The following is a 24,310-nucleotide window of genomic DNA, read 5'->3' as shown; positions in this document are numbered from 1 at the left end:
CGGCGTGCTCCACCCACGAGCCCGTCGCTGTCGCGATGACGTAATCGGCGCAAGCGCACTCTGTCGGCGACGCTGAAGTGCTGCTGCATCTGTGGGCGGAGGTTCGTGGCCTTGGCTCTTGGCGCAAGAGGGGAGAGTGGGGTGCCTGGAAGGTAGAAGGGTCTCAAAGAAAAAGAGGAGGAGGGGGAAAGTCCCAGAAACCTGTCTTTCAGGTGCGGGGGTATAGGGCGGTGTTCTGCCCCGTTTCTGGGCCCTTTCTGACGAGGCCGGGCGGCTGCCCCGCGGGAATTGAACGGTGGATTTCCTTCGGGGAGGCACTGCCCGGTACCCAAGTGTAGAAATTTAAGAAGGGTTAACTTCGCGTGCGCTGAGTGGTTTCTTTTCCTTCAAGCGCACATCATTGGGGAACATATTTTGTTTGGCAGAGGAACACAAGATCTGGAGACATGGATTGTACTTTTTTTTTTTTTTGTCGGGAGCTGCGGCTTAATCTTTCGCTCCTTTTCGTCTACAAAACGAGGTGGTCGGGCTCACCATGTAATTTTTAGGTCCCCTTTCAGAGCTACCATCCTGTGATTCCTGTCTCCAAGGATATTACCTTTTATCATACTCCTGAATAGGAAAAGAAATCTTTTGATTCGTGGACATGTTTTAGACCTGGATTGGGCACACTGCTGTGGAGTTAGGGCCCATGCTTTCATTAGGTTTGACAGCGGGCAGAATTTTTTGCAAGTAAGATTTATGCATTGTTAATATTCCAAATAGACTCATTTTAATTTTGCTAAAAGATCAGAATATCTGTATGTTTTCCTAATGTTAGCTTTATGTCTTTCATAGACTTATATGTTTAGTCTTGGCATTTAATTTTTTGCCTCTTTTCAGAAGTAAATCACCAAAGGATATTGAAGTTGATGCTTTTGTGTTTTGTCACCTTATCCTTTTATTAGCATTTTTAAGGTCATCTGCACCTTCTGACTTGGAAAAGATGGTCAACGTCTTGAAAGGAGTGCTTATAGAATGGTTAGTAGTTTTGATACTTAACAAATTTTAAATCTGCACATTGATTCTTGATTTGTATGTGTATCCCTTCCAAAGTCCATTTTTTTCTTTTGTTCTTAAGATTTGAATGAATCAAGTTTTTCAGCTTTCTCAACTGCATTTTTCTTACTTAATAACAAGTGGGACAGATGGTGGATTTTTTTGGATTTTTAGAATTTTATTTATTTTTTTATACAGCAGGTTCTTATTAGTTATCCATTTTATACATATTAGTGTATATATGTCAATCCCAATCTTCCAGTTTCCCGGTTCATCAAATGGGACAGATTTCGTTGCTAAGTTTCTTCCTGGTGCCAGATTTCAATGTTTCTGTTGAATAGATGCAATTGGCATTATTTCCAAGAAGTTTTGGTCAGCGGTAGCATGTTTGTTACATTAACCCTCTTTAGGGGAACAGTGCTTGTATTCTCAAATCGTCAGGGATTGACTAGAATTTTAGGGTCTGCCTAAGTCACACAAACTTTGGTCTTTAAAAAGGAGAAAAAAACAAGAGAGCGAGTTGAAGGTTTCTTAAACTAGGCACACATTCCAAAGGAGAAACTAGAAACTATGGGTAGAGTTGAGCTCCTCAAAGCTAATGTAGGGCTTAATTATCCCTAGTCTGAAAATCTGAACTGTTGGACCAGTCTTGCTCAGTCTCCACTTGTTTGTTTGCCCCACCAAACAATTCTGTCTCATCTGGGAGTCCTGCCCAGTGGACACTGCCATTGTTTGAAATTACTACTGTCTACATTTCTCTGCCTCTAATGTGAGCCATTATGTGGATGACCGTACTGTTTCTGTGATGGCAAGGCTGGGGGAGGAGCAAGACCAAACCCTGGGGATCTCTGGCATTTAGAGTAGCACTGTCCAGTAGAAATATAATGTGAGCCACGTATGTAGTCTTAAATTTTCTAGTAGCCACACTAAAAGGTAAAATGAAACAGGTGAAATTAATTTCTTAACTCTATACCCAAAGTATTTCGCCAGGTACTAAAATACACATTGGATTTTGAAGCTCTAGTATGAAAAAAGACAATACAATAAATTGTATTGTCGGTGAAGCCAGTGAAGTAGGAGGGAAACCAAGGGAATGGTTGATGAAAGCGAGTTGGCTGTGTCAAGTGCTGATGAGAGGTGGGGTAAGATGAAGACACACTGGAGGTCATCGGTTTTTTATGAGAGCTTTTTAATGGAGAGGTGGGATAGATGCCAGATTGGAGTACTTTGGAAAGGGAAAGGGGGGCAGGGAAGTAGAGACCAGGTGGAGGAGTTTTGTTGTGATAATGAGCAAAGGAATAAAGAAGTGGGTCGGTAGCTGAAGAAGGATATGTTAAGGAACTCTGGTTCTTGTTATTTTCATTGTTTTAAAGTGAGAGACTACAATGTATGTTGATAAAAATAAACCGCTAGAGAGGAGAGAGGTGTTCACTTGGGAAAGCCAAGAGGCGGATTGAGATCCCAGAAATTCTAAGCATGCTGTGCTGTTGTCTTTTGGAAAACACTTCTAAGCTAATTTTTGTATTTTATTTTTCTTATTACTTCGTCATAATTAATAGAAACATTTTCCTGGTTGGTCTTTTTTAAATTATTTTATTTATTTATTTACTTATTTTTGGTCAAGTCGGGTCTTTGTTGCTGTGCGCGGGCTTTCTCTAATTGTGGCGAGCGGGGGCTACTCTTCGTTGCGGTGGCTTCTCTTGTTGTGGAGCGCGGGCTCTAGGCATGCGGGCTTCAGTAGGTGTGGCTCGCGGGCTCTAGAGCGCAGGCTCAGTAGTTGTGGCAGTTGTGGCGCACGGACTTAGCTACTCCGCAGCATGTGGGATCTTCCCGGACCAGGACTGAAACACGTGTCTCCTGCATTAGCAGGCGGATTCTTAACCATTGTGCTACCAGGGAAGCCTCCGGTTGGTCTTTTAACATTATTTTTAACACAGAGGATACACACACACACAGTGTCGGCTATCAGTTTTTTCCCTTTTGTTTCTTCTGATTTTTCTAAAGTTAATCTTCATTCTGGATTTGATCAATATTCACCTCTGTCCTAGGGTTTTCATATTTTTATTTTCATTGATATTTTGAGTTTCATTCATCTAGAATTTATTGAGAGGAGGGGCATATTATGAGGTGAAGATCTAAATTAGCTGCCTTTTTTTTTTGGTCAAATAGCTGAATAATTGTCCAACACCATTTATTTCCTTCCCTAATGATGTGTGATGACTCCTTTATCACAGAGTTTCACTCCCCTTGCTACTCTCCCTAATCCCATCCCACATCCATTTTTTTCTTTGTCATTGTTACCTATTTGAGAATATCCTTGGAATAATTTAGTCTAGTTCCAAAATAATCCTTTTGGAATGATGGTTGGGATTGTATTACACCTATATATTTTTTTTTAATAATGCTAGGCTGCATTTTAAGGAGCAAAACTTTGGGAAACTCAAAATTTCGGTGGTAGACTTTCAGTTTAGCCGTAAGAACAAAGAGTACAGATTTGTAAGAGGAGCTGAGGTTTATTTTTCTTTCCTGATCCGGCAAGCTCTCTGCTAGTTTGCTTGTTACCAGCCTCTGAATTCTGCCTGGGTGCTAAACAACTTACTTTTCCATGTATTCTCCAGACTAGCAGCAGCAGCAGTATCTGGAGCTTGTTAGAAATGAAAATTTTCAGACCTCACCCCATATCTACTAAATCAGAATTGTGCATAAAAAAGGATCTTGACACAGTGCATTTTAAGTTTGAAAAGCACTTAATCAGCTTAAGTTTGATAATCAGTTCCCCTATGTAGAATGGTTTTGCAGCAAGACTATAGTGTACTTAAATTTTATTTTGCAGATGGATACTATCCTTGCAAAACTATTTTTTCCCTTCAAAGTGAAGTCTAAAGTGTAGCCTGCACAACTTTTCAAAAGAGTAACTGTCTTCCCAAAGATACAGATCTTCCAAGAAGACTCCAGGCCTAAGCAATAATAGATTCATAAAGGGCATGGCCAGGGCCTGTGGGTCCTCCTTCATGTGTAGGTGCACATGTTGGGATGATGGTAACTAAAGTCCTTCAGTTTCTCTCATGTCTATATTTGATTCCAAAGAGAAGATTGTTAATAATACAGTATCAGCATAAGTCAGTTCTTATCTCATAATATCCATAGATTATACGAAGCATTTAGGTGTATTGGAATGCAAATCTACATTAAAAAAGCAAATAAACCAGAGTATAATGTTGGCCATTTAGGCCCAACTATCAGTGAATTGAAAAATCAAAGTACTTGGATATAATAAGGTTCTCTTCTCCCAAGGCTTATCAAATACCACAAACTAAAGTTTTTTGGGGTTTTTTTTGTGTTTTTTTGTTTTGCGGTACACGGGCCTCTCACTGTTGTGGTCTCTCCCGTTGCGGAGCACAGGCTCTGGACGCGCAGGCTCAGCGGCCATGGCTCACGGGCCCAGCCGCTCCGCGGCATGCGGGATCTTCCCGGACCGGGGCACGAACCCGTGTCCCCTGTGTCGGCAGGCGGACTGTCAACCACTGCGCCACCAGGGAAGCCCAGTTTTTTGTATTTTTATGTCAAAATGAGATTGTTGAAAACTTCCTCTTTGTTGGGATCCACCACTATCGACTGCCAGCCTCACACCAAGTGTTTTCCTGAGTCTAGCCAACCATAGCAGTTACCGAAGCAAGCAGCATATGCTCAGCAAATGTCTGCGTCCAATTCCAGGTGCTAGAGCAGACCTCTGGTGTGACATTTATCACAGTTGGTTTGGCAAGTGCTTCAGCCAGGAAGATTTGTTGTACAGCTGCAAATTCCAGCCAGTTTATAGCACAACAGCAAAGAATCTGGAGAAACAGGTATTATTAGACCAGTCTTGTCCTTATGGGTTTGGCTTCCAAACCTCTACTGTATATGAAAAGCAAGTAAGAACTAAGGCAAAACCAGTCTAACTGTTGTCCTGTTCTTTAACAGCATTTATATATCTTTTGTGAGCCTTTGCTTCTTATTCTTTGCAGGGCTGCATTCACTGAAGTTTCTTGGGCACCCAGAACAGTGTCTGAGATACATATAGAGGTGCTTAGTAAATATTTTTTACTGAAAGAATTTTGTTAATAAAATTGAACCAAGGAGTGTAATCTCACCCTAAATTCCAGGTTATTAGTTAGAGCTCTACTACCACAGTGAGAAGCAGAGTGGATAAGAAGAGGTACTTGATAAATTGAATTCAAGTTTCAGTACAGAAAAGGTTCATACACTAGGTCTCCTTTTTGGCAAATTACATCAGAGTAGCTTTTATTTTTTACTTTTTAAATTTTTATTGTATATAAAATAGTTGATTTACAATGTATTATTTTCAGGGGTACAGTAAAGTGATTTAGTTATACATGTATCTATTCTTTTTCCGATTCTTTTCCCATATAGATTATTACAGAGTATTGAGTAGAGTTCCCTGTGCTATACAGTAGGTCCTTGTTGATTATCTATTCAGTATTTTGTATATAGTAGTGTGTATATGTTAATCCCAGCTTTCTAATTTATCCTTCCCCACCCCCAACCAGAGTAGCTTTTAAATGAGGTGACTGTTATCTTCCAGTCCGTAGCTTTTAAAAAGAAGGCTCTCACCAAGCTGCTGACATGGATGATGGAAGTGCAGTCTTAAGAAGCAACTGATCTAGGGCTTCCCTGGTGGCGCAGGGATTGAGAGTCCGCCTGCCGATGCAGGGGACACGGGTGCGTGCCCCGGTCTGGGAAGATCCCACATGCCGCGGAGCTGCTGGGCCCGTGAGCCATGGCCGCTGAGCCTGCGCTTCCGGAGCCTGTGCTCCGCAACAGGGAGGCCACAACAGTGAGAGGCCCGCGTACCACACACACACAATAAAGAAGCAACTGATCTAGAAAGTAATTTGTGATAGGTCTTTTGAGCTTTTATATGCTTTAACACAATAATTCCATTTCTAGATGTTTATCTTAAGGAAGTGATCCAAGCTGCAGATAAAATTGTAGATAGTTGATTATTCTAATTAAACAAAGTGTTGTGACATTTTTATCGTCAAACAATATAGCTATTAAAATATTTGAAAATATTTTACATGATATGAACAAAGGCATTTTCACATTCAGTAACAATTTTCTAAAACATTCCACTATCAGGACATAACAGTATTTATGGAGAAATACTTGTAAATTTTTAAAGTAATTATATCTGTTAACTAATTACTATCAGGAAGGATAGTTTATTATTGACTAAGACAAGATTATCATTCTGATTGGATAGACAGTATTGACAACTTTATCCAACTGACAGATTAATTTTATGGTCTCTTTCATAGCTAACTGCATCATTCTAGTAGGCCTCTCATGGTGTAATACTTTTTTTAACAATCATATTTTATAGGAGCTATACCAAGGTTCTTTTTTTTTTTACTAGATCTTTGTTGGAGTATAATTGCTTCACAATACCATGTTAGTTTCTGTTGCACAGCAAAGCGAATCAGCCATATGCATACACATGTCTCCATACCCCCTCCCTCGTGAGCCTCCCTCCCACGCTCCCTATCCCACCCCTCTAGGTCATCGCAAAGCGCTGAGCTGATCTCCCTGTGCTATGCTGCTGCTTCCCACCAGCCAACTATTTTACATTCGGTAGTGTACATATGTTGATGCTACTCTCACGTCGCCCTCCCACCCCATGTCATCAAGTCCATTCTCTATATCTACCTCTTTATTCCTGCCCTGCAACTAGGTTCATCAGTACCATTTTTTTTTCTGAGATCCCACATATATGCGTTAGCATGCAGTATTTGTTTTTCTCTTTCTGACTTACTTCACTCTGTATGACAGACTCTAGGTCCATCCAGTTCACTACAAATAACTCAGTTTCTTTTCTTTTTATGGCTGAGTAATATTCCGTTGTATATATGTGCCACATCTTTATCCATTCATCTGTCAGTGGACATTTAGGTTGGTTCCATGTCCTGACTATTGTAAATAGTGCTGCAGTGAACATTGTGGTGCATGTCTCTTTTTGAATTATAGTTTCCTCAGGGTATATGCCCAGTAGTGGGATTGCTGGGTCATATGGTAGTTCTATTTTTAGTTTTTTACCAACAGTGCAGGAGGGTTCCCTTTTCACTACACCCTTTCCAGCATTTATTGTTTCTAGATTTTTTGATAATGGCCATTCTGACCAGCGTGAGGTGATACCTCATTGTAGTTTTGATTTGCATTTCTCTAATAATTTTTGACATTGAGCATCTTTTCATGTGCCTCTTGGCCATCTGCATGTCTTCCTTGGTGAAATGTCTATTTAGGTCTTCCGCCCATTTTTTAACTGGATTGTTTTTTTTTTGATATTGAGCTCCATGAGCTGTTTGTATATTTTGGAGATTAATACTTTGTCTGTTGTTTCATTTGCAAGTATTTTCTCCCATTCTGAGGTTTGTCTTTTTGTCTTGTTTATGGTTTCCTTTGCTGTGCAAAAGCTTTTAAGTTTAATTAAGTCCCATTTGTTTATTTCTGTTACTCTAGGTGGTGGGTCAAAAAAGATCTTGCTGTGGTTTATGTCAAAGAGTGTTTTTCCTGATTTCCTCTAAAAGTTTTATGCTGTCTGGTCTTATGTTTAAGTCTTTAATCCATTTTGAGTTTATTTTTGTGTATGGTGTTAGGTAATGTTCTGATTTCATTCTTTTACATGTAGCTGTGCAGTTTTCCCAGCACCACTTTTTGAAGAGGCTGTCTTTTCTCCATTGTATGTTCCTGCCTCCCTTGTCGAAAATTAGGTGCCCATATGTGCATGGGTTTATCTCTGGGCACTCTTTCCTGTACCATTGATCTATATTTCTGTCTTCGTGCCAGTACCATACTGTCTTGATTACTGTAGCTTTGTGGTACAGTTTGAAGTCAGGGAGGCTGATTGCTCCAACTCCGTTTTTCTTTCTCAAGAGTGCTTTGGCTATTCGGGGTCTTTTGTGTTTCCATACGAATTGTAAGATTTTTTGTTCTAATTCTGTGAAGAATGCCATTGATAGTTTGATAGGGATTGCATTGAATCTGAAGGTTGCTTTGGGTAGGATAGTCATTTTCACAATATTGATTCTTCCAATACAAGAACATGGTATATTTCTCCATCTGTTTATGTCATGTTTGATTTCTTTCATCAGTGTTTTATAGTTTTCTGAGTACAAGTCTTTCGCCTCCTTAGGCAGGTTTATTCCTAGGTATTTTATTCTTTTTGTTGCAATGGTAAATGGGAATGTTTCCTTAATTTCTCTTTTGATTTTTTGTTGGTGGTGTATAGGAATGCCAGAGATTTCTGTGCATTAATTTTGTATCCTGCAACCTTACCAAATTCGTTGATTAGTTCTAGTAGTTTTCTGATGGCATCTTTAGGATTTTCTATTTATAGTATCATGTCATTGGCAAATAGTGACAGTTTTACTTCTTCTTTTCCAATTTGGATGCCTTTTATTTCTTTTCCTTCTCTGATTGCTGTGGCTAGGACTTCCAAAACTATGTTGAATAAGAGTGGCAAGAGTGGACATTATTCTCTTCTTCCTGATCCTAGTGGAAATGCTTTCAGTTTTTCACCATTGAGTATGTTGCTTGCTGTGGGTTTGTCATATATGGCCTTTATTATGTTGAGGTAGTTTCCCTCTATGCCCATTTTCTGGAGAGTTTTTATCATAAATGGGTGTTGAATTTTGTCAAAAGCTTTTCCTGCATCTATTGAGATGATCATATAGTTTTTATTCCTTAATTTGTTAATGTGGTGCATCACATTGATTGATTTGTGTCTAATTTGGTATCAGGGTGATGCTGGCTTTGTAGAATGAATTTGGGAGTGTTTCTCCCTCTGCATTTTTTTGAAAGAGTTTGAGAAGTATCAATGTTAGCTCTTCTCTAAATGTTTGATAGAATTCGCCTGTGAAGCCATCTGGTCCTGGACTTTTGTTTGTTGGAAGATTTTTAATTACAGTTTCAATTTCATTACTTGTGGTAGGTCTGTTTATATTTTCTAAATCTTCCTGGTTCAGTCTTGGAAAATTGTACCTTTCCAAGAATTTGTCCATTTCTTTGTGGTTGTCCATTTTATTGGCATATAGTTGTTTGTAGAAGCCTCTTATAATCCTTTGTATTTCTGCAGTGTCAGTTGTGATTTCTCCTTTTTCGTTTCTAATTTTATTGATTTGCATCCTCTCCCTTTTTTTCTTGGTGAGTCTGGCTAAGGGTTTATCAATTTTGTTTATCTTCTCAAAGAACCAGCTTTTAGTTTTTTTCGTCTTTGCTATTGTTTTCTTCGTTTCTGTTTCATTTATTTCTGCTCTGATCTTTATGATTTCTTTCCTTCTACTGACTTTGGGTTTTCTTTGTTCTTCTTTCTCTAGTTGTTTTAAGTGTAGGGTTAGATTGTTTATTTGAGATTTTTTTCTTGTTTCTTAAGGTGAGATTGAATTGCTGTAAACTTCCCTCTTAGAACTGCTTTTTCTGAGTCCCATAGGTTTTGGGTCGTCCTGTTTTTGTTGTCATTTGTTTCTATGTATTTTTTATTTCTTCTTTGATTTCTTCAGTGATTTATTATTTATTTAGTAGCGTTTAGCCTCCATGTATTTGTGTTTTTTACAGGGTTTTCTTCCTGTAATTGATTTCCAATCTCATGGTGTTGTGGTCAGAAAAGATGCTTGATACAATTTCAATTTTCTTAAATTTTCCGAGGCTTGATTTGTGACCCAAGATGTGATCTGTCCTGGAGAATGTTCCTTGTGCACTTGAGAAGAAAGTGTATTCTGGCACTTTTGGGTGGAATGTTCTATAAATATCAATTAGATCTATCTGGTCTATTGTGTCATTTAAAGCTTGTGTTTCCTTTTTTATTTTCTGTTTGGATGATCTGTCCATTGGTGTAAGTGGGGTGTTAAAGTCCCCTACTATGATTGTGTTACTGTTGATTTCTCCTTTCATGACCTTATGTATTGAGGTGCTCCTATGTTGGGTGCATAAACATTTATAATTGTTATATCTTCTTCTTGGATTGATCCTTTGATCATTATGTAGTCTCCCTCCTTATCTCTTGTAACACTCTTTATTGTAAAGTCTATTTTATCTGATACGAGTATTGCTACTCCAGCTTTCTTTTGATTTCCTTTTTCATGGAATATCTTTTTCCATCCCTTCACTTTCAGTCTGTATATGTCCCTAGGTCTGAAGTGGGTCTCTTGTAGACAGCATATATATGGGTCTTGGTTTTGTATCCATTCAGCCAGTCTGTGTCTTTAGGTTGGGTCATTTAATGTCTTTACATTCAAGGTTATTATCGATATACATGTTCCTGTTACCATTTTCTTAATTGTTTTATGTTTGTTTTTGTGGGTCTTTTTCTTGTGTTTCCTGCTTAGAGAAGTTTCTTTAGCATTTGTTGTAAAGCTGGTTTGGTGGTGCTGAATTCTCTTAGCTTTGGTTTGGCTGAAGAGCTTTCGATTTCTCCACTGAATCTGAATGAGATCCTTGCTGGGTAGAGTGATCTTGGTTGTAGGTTTTTCTCTTTCATCACTTTAAGTATATCCTGCCACTACCTTCTGGCCTGCAGAGTTTCCACTGAAAAATCAGCTGATAACCTTATAAGGATTCCTTTGTATGTAATTTTTTGTTTTTCCCTTGCTGCTTTTAATATTTTTTCTTTGAATGTAATTTTTGTTAGTTTGATTAATGCGTGTCTTGGTGTATTTTTCCTAGGGTTTATACTGTATGGGACTCTCTGTGCCTCCTGGACTTGGGTGATTATTTCCTTTCCCATGTTAGGGAACTTTTCCAGTATAATCTCTTCAAATATTTTCTCAGACCCTTTCTTGTTCTCTTCTTCTCTGGGACCCCTATAATTTGAATGTTGTTGAGTTTAGTGTTGTCCCAGAAGTCTCTGAGATTGTCTTCAATTCTTTTCATTCTCTTTTCTTTATTCTGCTCCTGGGCAGTTATTTCTACCATTTTGTCTTCCAGCTCACTTGTTCGTTCTTTTGCCTCCGTTATTCTGTTATTGATTCCTTCTCGTGTATTTTTCATTTCAGTTTTTGTGTTGTTCATCTCTGTTTGTTTGTTCTTTAGTTCTTCTAGATCTTTGTTAAACATTTCTTGTATTTTCTCAATCCGTGCCTCCATTCTATTTCCGAGATTCTGGATCATCTTTACTTCATTACTCTGAATTGTTTTTCAGGTAGATTGCCTAGTTCCTCTTCATTTATTTGGTCTTATAGGTTTTTACCTTGCTTCTTCATCTGTGACATATTTTTTTGCTGTCTCCTTTTTTTTTTTTTTTTTAATTAGTGGGATTGTTTTCCTGTTTTACTGATCGTTTGGCCTGGCATCCAACAATGGAGTTTGTAGGCTGTTGGGTAGAGCTGGGTCTTGGTGCTGAGATGAGGACCTAATCTGATGAATATTCATGAGACCTCACTCCTATGAATATTCCCTGGGGTCTGAGTTTCTCTGTTAGTCCACTGGTTCGGACTCGGCGCTCCCACCGCAGGAGCTTCCGCCTGACCCCAGGCGCGCAAATCAAGATCCCGCAAACCACGTGGGTGACAAAAAAAGAGAGAGGAAGCGAGAACAATAACAAAGTAAAAAATAAAATTAGACTAGGAAACTAACAGATGTGTTAAAAAGAACGTAAAAATAAAAACATAGAGAATCAACAACCGGAAGGTACATCAGTACCACAATAGTAAAAAGAGGAGGAGGGAAAAGAAAAAAGGGAGGGGGGAAAGCCTTGGATGTGGAGAGCGGGGCGTAAGCAAGGGCAAGGTTTGGGTGGTGGGCAGGGCCAATGCTCAGGACCCACAGGGCTGGAAAAGGCTCTGGGGACTGTGGGGGGTGGGGCTTAGGCTCAAGGAACAGAAGGGCTCCAGGGGTGCCTCCCATCCCTGGTCTTAGAGGGCAGGGGACCTCACCTGGGAGCTCAGCAGGCTCCCTGGGCCTGAGTGGGCAGGGCAAATGCACTCTGCTCCTCTCACACTCCTCCTGCAGGGCCCCTCCCGCCTGCCTCTCCTGATCTCCCTGGCCTCCCTCCTATGCCTCCAAGCACCCACGCAGCCTGGAGGGGGCTTTGGATCGCAGGGGACCAGCCTGGGAGCTCAGCAGGCTCCCCAGGGCCCAGTGGGCAGGGCAGTCGCCCTCCATTCCTCTCCCACTCCTCCTGGATGGCCTCTTCTGCTTGCCACTTCTGATCTCCCCAGCCTCCCTCCTATGCCCCCAGGACCCACATGGCCTGGATGGGGCTTTGGTAGGGGGGAAAGTGGTTTGGGAGCTCAGCAGGCTCCCTGGCTTGAGTGGGCCAGGTGATCACCCTCAGCTCCTCTCCCGCTTTTCCTGGAGAGTCCCTCCCTCCTGCCTCTCCTGATCTCCCCGGCCTCAGGGGCCCTGATCTTGTCTGGCCTCCACTTTTCCTCCCCACCTCGGTCCCCCTACGTTCTACCGGTTCGCTCTGGGATTCCTCCTGTTTCCTTGGGGGTCAGAGTCCCCCACCAGCGGCCGGCAGGCGCCCTAGTTCTATACTAAGTTTCTCTAGGAGGGGGTTGATAATACCTCCCCTTTACGTTTCCAGGACAGAGACATTTTTTCTTGCTCACTAGCCCTGATCCCAGGACTTTAACCAAGTATGTACATGGGCACTTGGTTTTGGTTTTTTTGCTGCCAGCAGGTTCTCCCAGAGAAACTCCCATGTAGAATAGTCCTATATTCAAGCAAGATATTCTAGGCCCTCAACATATGCTAACAAAGTGCCCCTTAAACTTTGAGTGTCTTTTTGAATCATTACAGATTATATTTCAAATACATGCTTGAGAATTCATTCTCAAATTGACTGCTTTCCATCTCCTTTCAAAAACTTTAATTGAAGCAATTGATATTAGAAGCAGTTATTTCAGTGTGTCACGGACCGTTTTCTAAGTTCTCATCTCATTTGTGTTAGCAGTGTTTCCTCAGGTATAAGGAGTACAGTTTGTGTACCTGATGATTTGGAGTAGCACAGATTTTGCAGCAATAGAACACAGAAATACTTTTTCTATGACCATCTTAATTTATCTGAGAAAAAAATAAAACTAACATCAAGATGACTGGTGATTTTGTACCAGATGAAGTTAAGGTGAAAAGTTAATTTAAAGGCAATTTAAAGAAAAAATTGAGTAATATGTAGTGCAGATGTTACAAGAGATGGCTAAAATGGCAAGGGTAGTATGCAAATGGTAAAAATTTTGAAAGCACTGACCTGTTGGTTAAAAGCACAGGTGTGAGTCCCCTGGCACTTCTTGGCTTCAGTTGTTCAGCTTTTACTTAATTGAAAGTATGTAAATTTATTTTATTTAGAGAGTTGCTGGAGATAAAAGTCTTCATAACCACTTAACCCTTGCTATCTCTAATACCTCCTAGTAGCAGCCAATTACTAGAGTAAATTGGTGTCATCTGTGAACACACTGCACTCAAACAGTAACAAGATAATGTATCACATTTGGACAGCAGATTTTATAATGTCCTTGTTTTTTGTCATTATTGTTCCATTTAAACCCAAAATTTATATTAAAGGGTTAACAAAAAAACTATCATTTGTCCTGTCACCTAAAGTATATGTTTCTAAGCAACCTCTCTGAGTGTGTGATTTTTGTAGAAAGTATTGAAATTCTTGTGGGGTCTAAGACAGTGCAGCACAATAAAGGTTGTGAGGGTAGAGTGGGCACCACACGAGAGTCAAAGGCAAGTCCCTCCTTGCAGGGAAGGGAGGAAGCAGCGTGGTTGTAGAGCACTAAAGCAGAGGGGTTTTTTCTGTCCGCCACACCTGTCTACTGTTAAATTGCTCTCCTTTTATTCTCCACCCCTGTCCCACCCAACCCCCTTTTATTTGTATAGACACGGAGCAATATAGGGAAACAACTGAGGTTTCAAAAAGAAACCTTTGAGAGCAGGAACCTGTTCAAAAGAACCTGTTTGAGCAGGAAAACGATAGTTTTAAAGATGCTGAAGCTTTGTTTCCCTGTCCTATGGGCCTCCCCATTTTCAGTTCTGTAATATCTGAAAGAACCCTGTTCAGCCTGCTTCATTACCCCCAGATTCTTTCTAGAATTGCTCTTTAAACTCTTTTTCTTGGCTGCATTGGGTCTTCGTTACTGCACGTGGACTTTCTCTAGTTGCTGTGAGCGGGGGCTACTCTTCGTTGCGGGGCGCGGGCTTCTCCTTGCAGTGGCTTCTCTTGTTGTGGAACCCAGGCTCTAGGCATGTGGGCTTCAGTAGTTGCAACACACTCAGTAGTTATGGATCGCAGGCTCTAGAGCACAGGCTCAGTAGTTGTGGCACACGGGCTTAGTTGCTCCATGGCATGTGGGATCCTCCCAGACCAGGGCTTGAACCCGTGTCGCCTGCATTGGTAGGTGGATTCTTTTTTTTTTTAAAGTATTTATTTATTTATTTATTTTTGCATCGAGTCTTAGTTGCAGCACGCGGGCTCCACAGTGCATGGGCTCTCTAGTTGCAGCACCTGGGCTTAGTTGCCCCGTGGCATGTGGGATCTTAGTTCCCCGACCAGGGATTGAACTCATGTTCCCTGCTTTGGAAGGTGGATTCTTAACCACTGGACTACCAGGGCAGTCCCTGGCAGGTGGATTCTTAACCACTGTGCCACCAGGGAAGTCCCTCCATCGACTTTTAAATTCACCCCTACCCCATCATGTCCCACTTTGCCCTTAGAACCTAGTAAGATAACAGCAGAATCCCTTATATCCTCAGCCTCTTCTCAGAACTTTCCCTCTATCTTCCCCCAATACCCCTTTTTTGTTGTTGTCATAATAAAAACCTAGCTTTCCCCTGAGCCTGCTATGTTGACTTTTCTCTAATACCTCTTGTACCACTGGGCCAAGAAGTGGGATGGGTATCTACCTTGTTCCTCATTGCCACTTCCAGAAATCCTCCCTCCCTCTTCCACAGAAACCCCCCAGTTCTGAATCTGACAAGACCACCCACTAATCCTCCTCTTTGTAACCATCTACAAACACCCAAGTCTTTCCTTGAAAGTTATCCTTTGAAGGCTACTTGTCACTCTAAGAGTTCTCCACAAATTCTTAACGATTTCATATGTATAGTCCTTTCAGTACCCTGGCCTTTTCTTCCAATGAGCTTTTCTCTGTCCTGTCATAGTCATTCATTCACATTGTCACACCTACCCACATCCCTACCAATACTGCCACCTCTTCAAAATCTCCATTTTAGGCATCTAACTGACCACTACCTCCTCTTTACAGTTCACTCCCTCTAATACCCTAGCTCTATAATTCCTTTGATTCTACCAGACCTGCAGTCTGTTGATTCTCCCAGCATTTCCATCCTGACTCATCCCAGCAGCCTCACTTTCCTCCATACCCAGTCCATCAGTATACTCGTTCTCTTAAAGACACTCAACTCCCTGCCCCTCTCAGTCACACCAAGCAGGTTGGGTTCAATCTGGCTCTCTACCTATTCTGAACCTTTACCTCCACAACTCTAATGGCTGGAGAAAAACATACAAACATACTGATTGGTCTCACTTTAAATTCACGACTATTAAATTCATGTGAGCCTTAATGCTAGCCTGCAAACCAGCTAAATTTCCTAGTCCATTTATTGTCCCACATTCCTAATAAAGCTGTTAGATTTCATCAAATTAAGATTTCATCAGTTTTAAAACTTAGCAGTATTTTATGTACCTATAAGAAAAATCACTGCCAGTTGTACTGTAACATGCCATGAAATGTAAGACCCATCCCAATTTTGGAGATGGTAAGATGTGGGGGGAATGTGCTTCTTAGAACGGGTGAAATATGGTATTCCATACCTTCACCTTCTCTTAGCTCAGAAAACGTCCCTGTCCTCACTTCAGCTGATTTCTTTGTTCCTCGTTTCCCTGAGAAAACAGAAGCAACCAGAAGAGAATGTCCACAGTCTTCATCGCCTGGACCTGGGCCCATACACTCTTCCCTTCCTCACACTTACTGTGGGTGACTCGTCTATTCTCTTGTCTCAAGCCAGCCTCCCTCCTTGGGAACCGGATCCCAGCCTCCCTGGCCTATTTAAAAACACATTTTCAGCAGTTTTCCTCTTTTTCTCCCGCATTATCCACTTTTCTTTCTCTACTAGATCATTCCCAGCAGAACTACAAACATGCTGTAACACTGCCCCTCCCCAGGTGGGCGGCCCTGTGGGGCAGAAACTCTTGCTTCCACATCCGTCTCCAGCTCCCACTTGACTTTCCTGCTCTTTGTAGCAGGATTTCTCAGAAGATACGTATGTAGTCACTTTCTCCGATTTCACTCCTCGCAGTCTGAAAACCATTCCAGTCAGGCCCTGTCCTCTGTAGTCATAGTCCTGAAGCTGCTCTTGGGAAAGTCCAGTAACTTTCTGAACCCAGTAGTCAGTTCTCAGTCCTTCTCTTGCTCTTCCTCTTAACAGCATTTGGCCCAGCTGATCTCTTCCTCTTCCTGGAGATCCTTCGTTTACTTAGCTTCCAGTCTCTTCAAGTTTTCTTCCGACCTCAGTGGTCATTTTATAGGCTGATTTGCTGGTTCATCCTTTTCTTCCTAACCTTTTGATATTGGAGTATCCAGGGCTTGGTCCTTGGACTCTCCTCTGTAGCACTGCTCACTCCTTTGTCATGGCTTTAAATGCCGTCTATACATTGATGACTGACTGACTCCTCATTCTTCTGACTGACTGACTCCTCATTCTTCACTGCTGAAATCCAGAATTGTATATCCAGCTTCCTGCTCAACTTCTTCACTTGGGTGGCATCTCAGATGTAACTTGCCTAAAGCCAGACTCTCGATCTTAACTACACACCTGTTCTCCTGTGTTCCTCCTCATCTAAGTGAAAGACGACTCCATCCCTTCATTTGCTCAGACCAGAAATCTTGGCGTCTCCTTAATTCCTCTCAAAGCTCAAGTCCAGTCTCAGCAAGTTATGTGGGCTTTACGTTTGGTGTATATCTAGAGTTGAGCCACTGCTCAACTTCCCTGGTACCACCTAGGTCCAAATCATTGTGTCTTGTCATTATTACTGCATTGACCTTCTAATTGGTCTCCCTGTTTCCACCATTGCCTCCACCCCCCACCAGCCTCTTCCCAACCCAGCAGCCAGTATGATCTTTACATTTAAAATTAAAGTCATTTTGTAAGTTAAATCAAGATGGAGTTCTAACCCATATCCCACTGCTCTCCCCTCCACTTTCCCCTCTCCAGCTCTGTGGCCTTGCTGTTCACTCTGCGTAGGATGTTCTACCCCACGTCACTTCATGGTTTGCTCACTACCTCCTTCTGATGTGTATTCAGACATCACCTGCTCAGTAAGGCCTCCCCTGAGTCCCCTGCTTAAACTTGCAAGATCATATCACTGTCGTCACTGCCATTTCTCATTCGCTTCCTTTGTTTTCTTTGTGTTTGTCATAGTGTTACCACTAGAATGTAAATTTTCTTCACTGCTGAATCCCCCAGACCAGAATAGCACCAGGCACATGATGGGTACTCAATCTATTGAATGAGTGAATAAAATTTAACAGAGCAAGTTTACCACTTCTGAACAAATCAATTTCCCACATTAGTATGGTCATTATAATACTGCAACTATAGAATTTAACTGAAGTTTGCCAAACTTAAGTGGATCAATAGAACCTAACTTTTCTGAACCTAAGATAACAAGCATACTAGAAACCAAATTTAAAATGTGTCCCTTCTGGGCTTCCCTGGTGACGCAGTGGTTGAGAGTCCGCCTGCCGATGCAGGGGACACGGGTTCGTGCCCCGGTCCGGGAAGATCCCACATGCCGCGGAGCGGCTGGGCTCCTGAGCCATGGCGGCTGAGCCTGCGCGTCTGGAGCCTGTGCTCCGCAATGGGAGGGGCCACAACAGTGAGAGGCCCGCGTACCGCAAAAAAAAAAAAAAAAAAAAAAAAGTGTCATTTCTGACATGGGCAGACCTACTTATTTATTCACATTATTATATAGCATAGCAAATTGTTAATAAAATTATTTTAAAGGTAAGCTGTTGAAAGTAAGACAATCGTTTTTTCAGGAAGGCTTGACTTTATTCATAGTTAATATATACCATAAACCATGCTCATTTAGCTATTGAAATAAATCCTTTACTTTGTTAGCTTCACTTGTACCTATGTTTGTACTTGAAAGAAATAAAATGTATATGGTTTTCAGTAAATTACACTGACCTCTTTTGAATTAAATTATTATCTTTGTAATTGATGTTGACATCCCTCAAGAAACCAAAAGATTGTGTAAGATTATGTCTTCTCTAAGAATTAAAAATATCTGTATGCAACTTGACATTTTTATATTCATCTTTTGCTGAACACAGTATTGTATATTATATCTAAAGTGTGCCTTTGTTATGATTCAGGTTTTTATTAAAAAGACTCATTTCTATAAATCTAGGAAATTTTATCTCTTTCCCTTATGGCTGTCCTATTCATTCCAAACTAAAAACCACAAATAAATAGAATTGAATTTAGATCTCATTTTGAACTCACTGTTCTCAAAGAGATTTGGTTAGAATTTCCTTTAAAGATTCTGAATGTTAGGAGGTTCAGAATTTTAAGGAAGGGAAAAAAAGTTGAATATTTACTGCAAGCCAAAGACTATTGTTGGCATTTTTAAAATCAGTTAACAGGGCTGTGCTTCAAGTCCCTATTACAAAGCTCTGAACATTGCTTTACTTTTTCACTTGTCGGTGACAAATTATTCTTTTAAAATCTCATCATTGGCCTCTTTCCTCTAAACTTGCACTAACAGTTCTAAAATGAAGCTGTCTGTTAATCATCAACACTGTGTCTGTTAATCATCAACACTTGAGGCAGAGAAGGAGTGAGGAATTGGTTAACAGTTTAGAACTTTTAAACTTATCCTAAAACTCTCCATGCTCAATTCTAATTGTTCAGGTCTCTGGTAATTTGACAGTAAAGTGTCTCATCATCATGTGTTTATCTCGACAGTGACCCTGCCATGAAGCAATTTCTGCTGTACTTGGATGAGTCAAATGCCCTAGGGAAGAAGTTCATCATTCAAGACATTGATGACACTCACATCTTCGTAATAGCAGAGTTGGTTAATGTCCTCCAGGAGCGAGTAGGTGAATTAATGGACCAAAATGCCTTTTCTCTTACCCAGAAGTGAAAATATTAGATAATAACCACTTAGGAATTAAAAGTAACAAATGTGAGAGACTCACCATTCGATGTCTTGTGTGACTGATTAGATTTACAGAATTGCTCGGAAGCATGTGACAGGGAAGACTGTGATATCATTTGTTTATAAGAAAGCCCCTGAACTGACTTTCTTGTTCTGTTTTTTTCAGTGTGTGTACCCTAGAATTTAAAAAAAAAAAAAATGCTTTAACAGTTGGCCAGAATTTGGCTTTTATTAACCTTTATTAAAATATAAATGTAATTGGTTTTCCTACTTCTTAATGCCAATTTAATACATTAAGAATATAATGGAATATGCTTTTAAATCATCAGTCTAACCTACATACCACCTAGATATTTATCTTTGCTTATTCGTATTAGTAATTGGGGGTTTGGTAGTGTAGGTATGGTTTGTTTTGTTTCCACTAGAAACTTCACAGACAGACTGTTTAGACAAATATGCCAAGGTGGGAACTTTAGTAATATTTATACCTTACAAATAGTATCTGCATGCCAGCCAGCTCTGTTGGTGAAGAAGATGTGGAAGAGAAAGAACCCTGTAACATTAACGTAAACTGCAGTTTGCATTTCCCTAAAAATACAGTTTTTTAAAAGCACAGAGGGTTAGAAACAACCAAATGGGAAAGGTACGTGCTGCTTTGCAGCTTTCATCTTTCCTTGTTCAGACTTTGTTGGTCACATTTTCCCATCAAGGCAAGTGCTCTTTTATTGAGAAGTCAGTTTTTCCTTGGGCCTTATTCCCTATGAGAATCCCTGTTTAAATTTGTCTAAAAAAGAAAGGTAGGAACAGATAGAAGCAAAGTCAATCTTGGGGGAGGTTAAGATGTGTTGCATCTAGTTCTATGGTTGATCGAGGCAGAAACAAAAACACTGATGGGGGCTTTGCTTCCCTTCCTGAACATAGTGGTACTAGGATGGGTTCATGGGGTGGGAATTTTCCAAGAGAAAAGATAACTTTCATGATGTTAAGTGGAATCGTATCAAACCCACTTTACCTGCCTCCTTATGGTGTGTTTATTCAGAGCATCTGTGTACCATAGTCACTTACTTACACATGCGTTCCCTAAAGCTGGAAATTTCCATAGGTATATTTATCATGGTTCCCACCCATGTAACTCAAGCCACCCAATTTTGATTTTCACATAACAATGCAAACAATTTTGATGAGTTATTGGTACATCTGGTACTAAAACTTGCTCAATACAGTACATGTCTTTAGGATTTCCAGCGGTACTGAAATGTTACTGACTCTTGTATTTCAGGCATGTCTAAATCAATTTCTAATATGCCTCAGGTGTTTGTCACCTAATACCTTTTAACATGAAACTTAGAGAAAATTTTTCTTACAATCTCAGAGTTTAAGAGGTACTGGCAAGACTATTGGACAGTGAGTAGTACAAAGAGTGTTAAGTGAAGGAAAATCTTTATTTCATTAGCCCTTATTGTTTAAAAGTTGAGTTAGGGCAAATGTTCGATATCTTTTTCTGGAAGTACATTAGAAGGATGGGACAGTGTGGTGCTGGGAGCCGCACTTGGAGCCACTGAGTTGGCTCGTCCAACTATGAGAGAAGCTGGGAGAGAACAGGAAATATCCAAGTGATATTTTCTCCAGGCTCTGCTGCTTGGAATCTGCTTGACATTATTCGATTTAGCACACTTTAGATGTCTAGAACAAGATATGTTGGCTGCTGAGTACTGGAGAAATTTACTACTGTCTTTTTATTTTTTATAAAGTCCTTAGTACTGTGAAAAGGTAGTATTAACTTAAATTTTCCTAATTGCATAAAAGAGTCATATTTTAATTTATGAGATAGTTGACCAGTCACAAATATCCATGTACTAAAATTGTGATATTTAGAATTATACTAACTTCTTGAGAAAGGTTTTTTTTTTTTTTAATAACATATAAGGTCAAAACTTCTGTATTCGGGCTTCCCTGGTGGCGCAGTGGTTGAGAGTCCGCCTGCCGATGCAGGGGACACAGGTTCGTGCCCCAGTCCAGGAAGTTCCAACATGCCGCGGAGCGGCTGGGCCCGTGAGCTATGGCCACTGAGCCTGTGTGTCCGGAGCCTGTGCTCCACAACAGGAGAGGCCACAGCAGTGAGAGGCCCGCATACAGAAAAAAAAAACTTCTGTATTCTTTGAACCCCAATTTCCTTGTGAAATTTAATGTGATTATTTTAAAATTCCAGGCATCCTAAGTATGCATAAGAGTTAATGTAAAAATGTTTATTGAGACATCGTTTTTGATGAACACTAACTAAACATTACTGATAATAAGCAACAAAGGCTACTCTCTTTTATTTCTGATAAACACTATAGGTGGCAGTCAAAGTTATTAACGATTACATTGCTCTTAACATTATGTATAATAGAGGTGATTTGACATAATTGTACTTCTTTTCTGGAAAGATGGTAAATAATGTGCTTACTCTATTTTGTAGTTACACATTAAACCTACTTAGCTCTAAAGAAACTAAATAAAACCTTTTTTTTTTTTTTTTTTTTTTTGCGGTACGCGGGCCTTTCGCTGCTGTGGCCTCTCCCGTTGCGGAGCGCAGGCTCAGCGGCCATGGCTCACGGGCTCAGCTGCTCCGCAGCATGTGGGATCTTCCCAGACTGGGGCACGAACCCGTGTCCCCTGCATCGGCAGGCGGACTCTCAACCACTGCGCCACCAGGGAAGCCCTAAGTAAAACCTTTGATATAATGCCTTCTGATTTAACTAGTATACTGGGATCATTCTACCTCTTAACCATCTTAACAGATAGGAAAAGGGTATGTTTTAAAGATGAAGAAATGGTGCAGCTTGCAAATATAGTCAATAAATATTCTCAAGTGTGCATAGCTCTGTTTCATTTGTAGCAGAGATCACTGAAAGATCTGTTGGTAAGATTATTGGATAAGCTTTTGAAAAACACTGTTCTCACTATAGAAAAGTGATTAAGAGCCTGACTGAGTCCAGACTGCCTGGGTCCAAATGTCAGCTCCCTGCTTGCTGGCTCTGGGATCTTGTACACGTCATTCAGTTTTTCTGTGCCTCTGAGCTTTCATCTGTGAAAACAGTAATAGTTACCCTCAAAAATTGTGTGGATGATTGTAAGTTAAAATATGTAAAGCAGATGGTTCTGAAATTTAGTTACCTCGAATCTAGAAGAGCACAATGAAAAAGGGAGAAAAAAGACATTTCAGCGCACACACACACATATTTTGTTTTGCATGATCACAGTCCAGTGAGAACAAGCAGCTGGGGGAGGAGGGGAATTCCTTGTAAAAGAATATTAGGTAGATAGTTTAACAGGGACCCCCTACCTTCCTTGATCTCAAAACTGTCTCTGAGCAACATTGTCAGGAAATACCTGAATAGTTAGCTTTTCTGAGACCATTCCTTTCTCCATTCTTAAACGATGATTAGTCTTATATAGAATTCCTGGGTCACCATCCATTTGTATTAAAACTGAGCCATTTTTCTCATCATCCTCAGGCATTTACTGAGACCAGTTTGGATTTTATTCTTTTGAATAACTTTTTCCACTTGGTTTGCAGGAGTTTCTTTGAACTCCTCTCTTTCTTACCCAATGTTCTTTTTCTACTTGGCTTTCATTCTTAACCCATCCCTCCCTCCATCCTTTTTGTTTGTTTGTTTGTTTGTTTTTATTTTGTTCCGCTATAGTGTTTATTATTTCTTTGAAATTTTAAAAGTTAACTAAGGTGTATATCCCTTGTTAATTTTGCCTGGAATATGTGTGTCTTCCTGAGCTCTCAAAATTCAGGTGGTTTGTTTATTTACGTTGTGGAGGATTCTGTTTAAGTTTTTAAATGAACAGATTTTCTGTTAGAACTTTCATACCTCTATTCTGTTTGTTTTCTTTAGAAACACCTATTCATTAATTGATTCTCCATGATTAATACTTGTTGTTTTCTCATCATTTTCATTGCTTTTATTCTCTGTTACAGGAATGCTTTTCAAATTTGTCACTAAACTTGATTTTACTTTAATGAAAATCTAAACTCGATTTCACTTTATGGAGAACCTATTTCCTACTGCTTCCAACTTAGACTTTATCTTGGCTGCTGCATTTTTGGTTACATTATACTTTTTTTTTTTTTTTTTTTTTTTTGGTACGTGGACCTCTCACTGTTGTGGCCTCTCCCGTTGCAGAGCACAGGCTCCGGACACGCAGGCTCAGTGGCCATGGCTCACGGGCCTAGCCGCTCCGCGACATGTGGGATCTTCCCAGACTGGGGCAGAAATCCTTGTCACCTGCATTGGCAGGGGGACTCTCAACCACTGCGCCACCAGGGAAGCCCTACATTATACTTTTTTAAACTATTCCTTGTCATAGCCTGTTTAATGAAGATAAGGTCCACTGGTATCTTTATTTTTAATTGAAGTTACCTTTTTTATCAGCAATACACTTTCATTGCAGGTAGACTGGAAAAGGGAAGCAAAAGAAGAAAAATATAACTCGTCCACAATCCCACCATTCAGGAATAACCACAATTAAAATTTTGATGACAATCTTCAAACCTTTTTCTGAGAGTATAAAAAATGGTCTCCACTCTCCCATCCCAGTGAGATCACACTGCTTTTACACTTGCTTTTCCACTTAATCTTTTTTTTTTTTTAAACATCTTTATTGTAGGGCTTCCCTGGTGGCACAGTGGTTGAGAGTCCACCTGCCGATGCAGGGGACACGGGTTCGTGCCCCGGTCCGGGAAGATCCCACATGCCGCGGAGCGGCTGGGCCCGTGAGCCATGGCCGCTTAGCCTGCGCGTCCGGAGCCTGTGCTCCGCAACGGAAGAGGCCACAACAGTGAGCGGCCTGCGTACTGCAAAAAAAAAAAAAAAAAAAATCATTATTGGAGTATAATTGCTTGACAATGGTGTGTTAGTTTCTGCTTTATAATAAAGTGAATAAGCTATACATATACATATATCCCCATATCTCCTCCCTCTTGTATCTCCCTCCACCCTCCCTATCCCACCCCCAGGTGGTCACAAAGCACTGAGCTGATCTGCCTGTGCCATGCGGCTCCTTCCCACTAGCTTTTACAGTTGGTAGTGTATA

General features: G+C 40.5%; 1 protein-coding gene across 2 annotated transcripts; it reads left to right on the top strand.

Annotated features, from left to right (window-relative positions):
- Positions 1-67: 67 nt before the first annotated feature.
- Positions 68-19,800, top strand: GTF2H5 (general transcription factor IIH subunit 5). 2 transcript variants are annotated; one of them, XM_082855494.1, is made up of 3 exons: positions 68-101; positions 948-1,020; positions 19,027-19,800. In XM_082855494.1, exons 2-3 carry the CDS (start codon positions 986-988, stop codon positions 19,205-19,207), a joined length of 216 nt encoding a protein of 71 aa, XP_082711620.1. In that variant the 5' UTR covers positions 68-101; positions 948-985; the 3' UTR covers positions 19,208-19,800. The 2 variants fall into 2 exon arrangements, with proteins under 2 accessions (XP_082711620.1, XP_082711621.1); XM_082855495.1 differs by lacking the exon at positions 68-101 and adding an exon at positions 175-212.
- The last annotated feature ends 4,510 nt before the right edge of the window (positions 19,801-24,310 follow it).

This window comes from Leucopleurus acutus (genome assembly GCF_964270905.1).
Source record: "Leucopleurus acutus genome assembly, chromosome: 15".
NCBI classification, from domain to species: Eukaryota; Metazoa; Chordata; class Mammalia; order Artiodactyla; family Delphinidae; genus Leucopleurus; species Leucopleurus acutus.
This window is presented reverse-complemented; position numbering and strand designations above follow the sequence as displayed.

What these genes read in the sequence shown, in the direction of transcription:
- GTF2H5 (XM_082855494.1), top strand. Translation starts at nt 986, where the DNA reads ATGGTCAACGTCTTGAAAGGAGTGCTTATAGAATG. An exon ending in AAAGGAGTGCTTATAGAATG is followed by an intron (nt 1,021 to 19,026) that starts GTTAGTAGTTTT and finishes TTATCTCGACAG; the next exon opens with TGACCCTGCCATGAAGCAAT.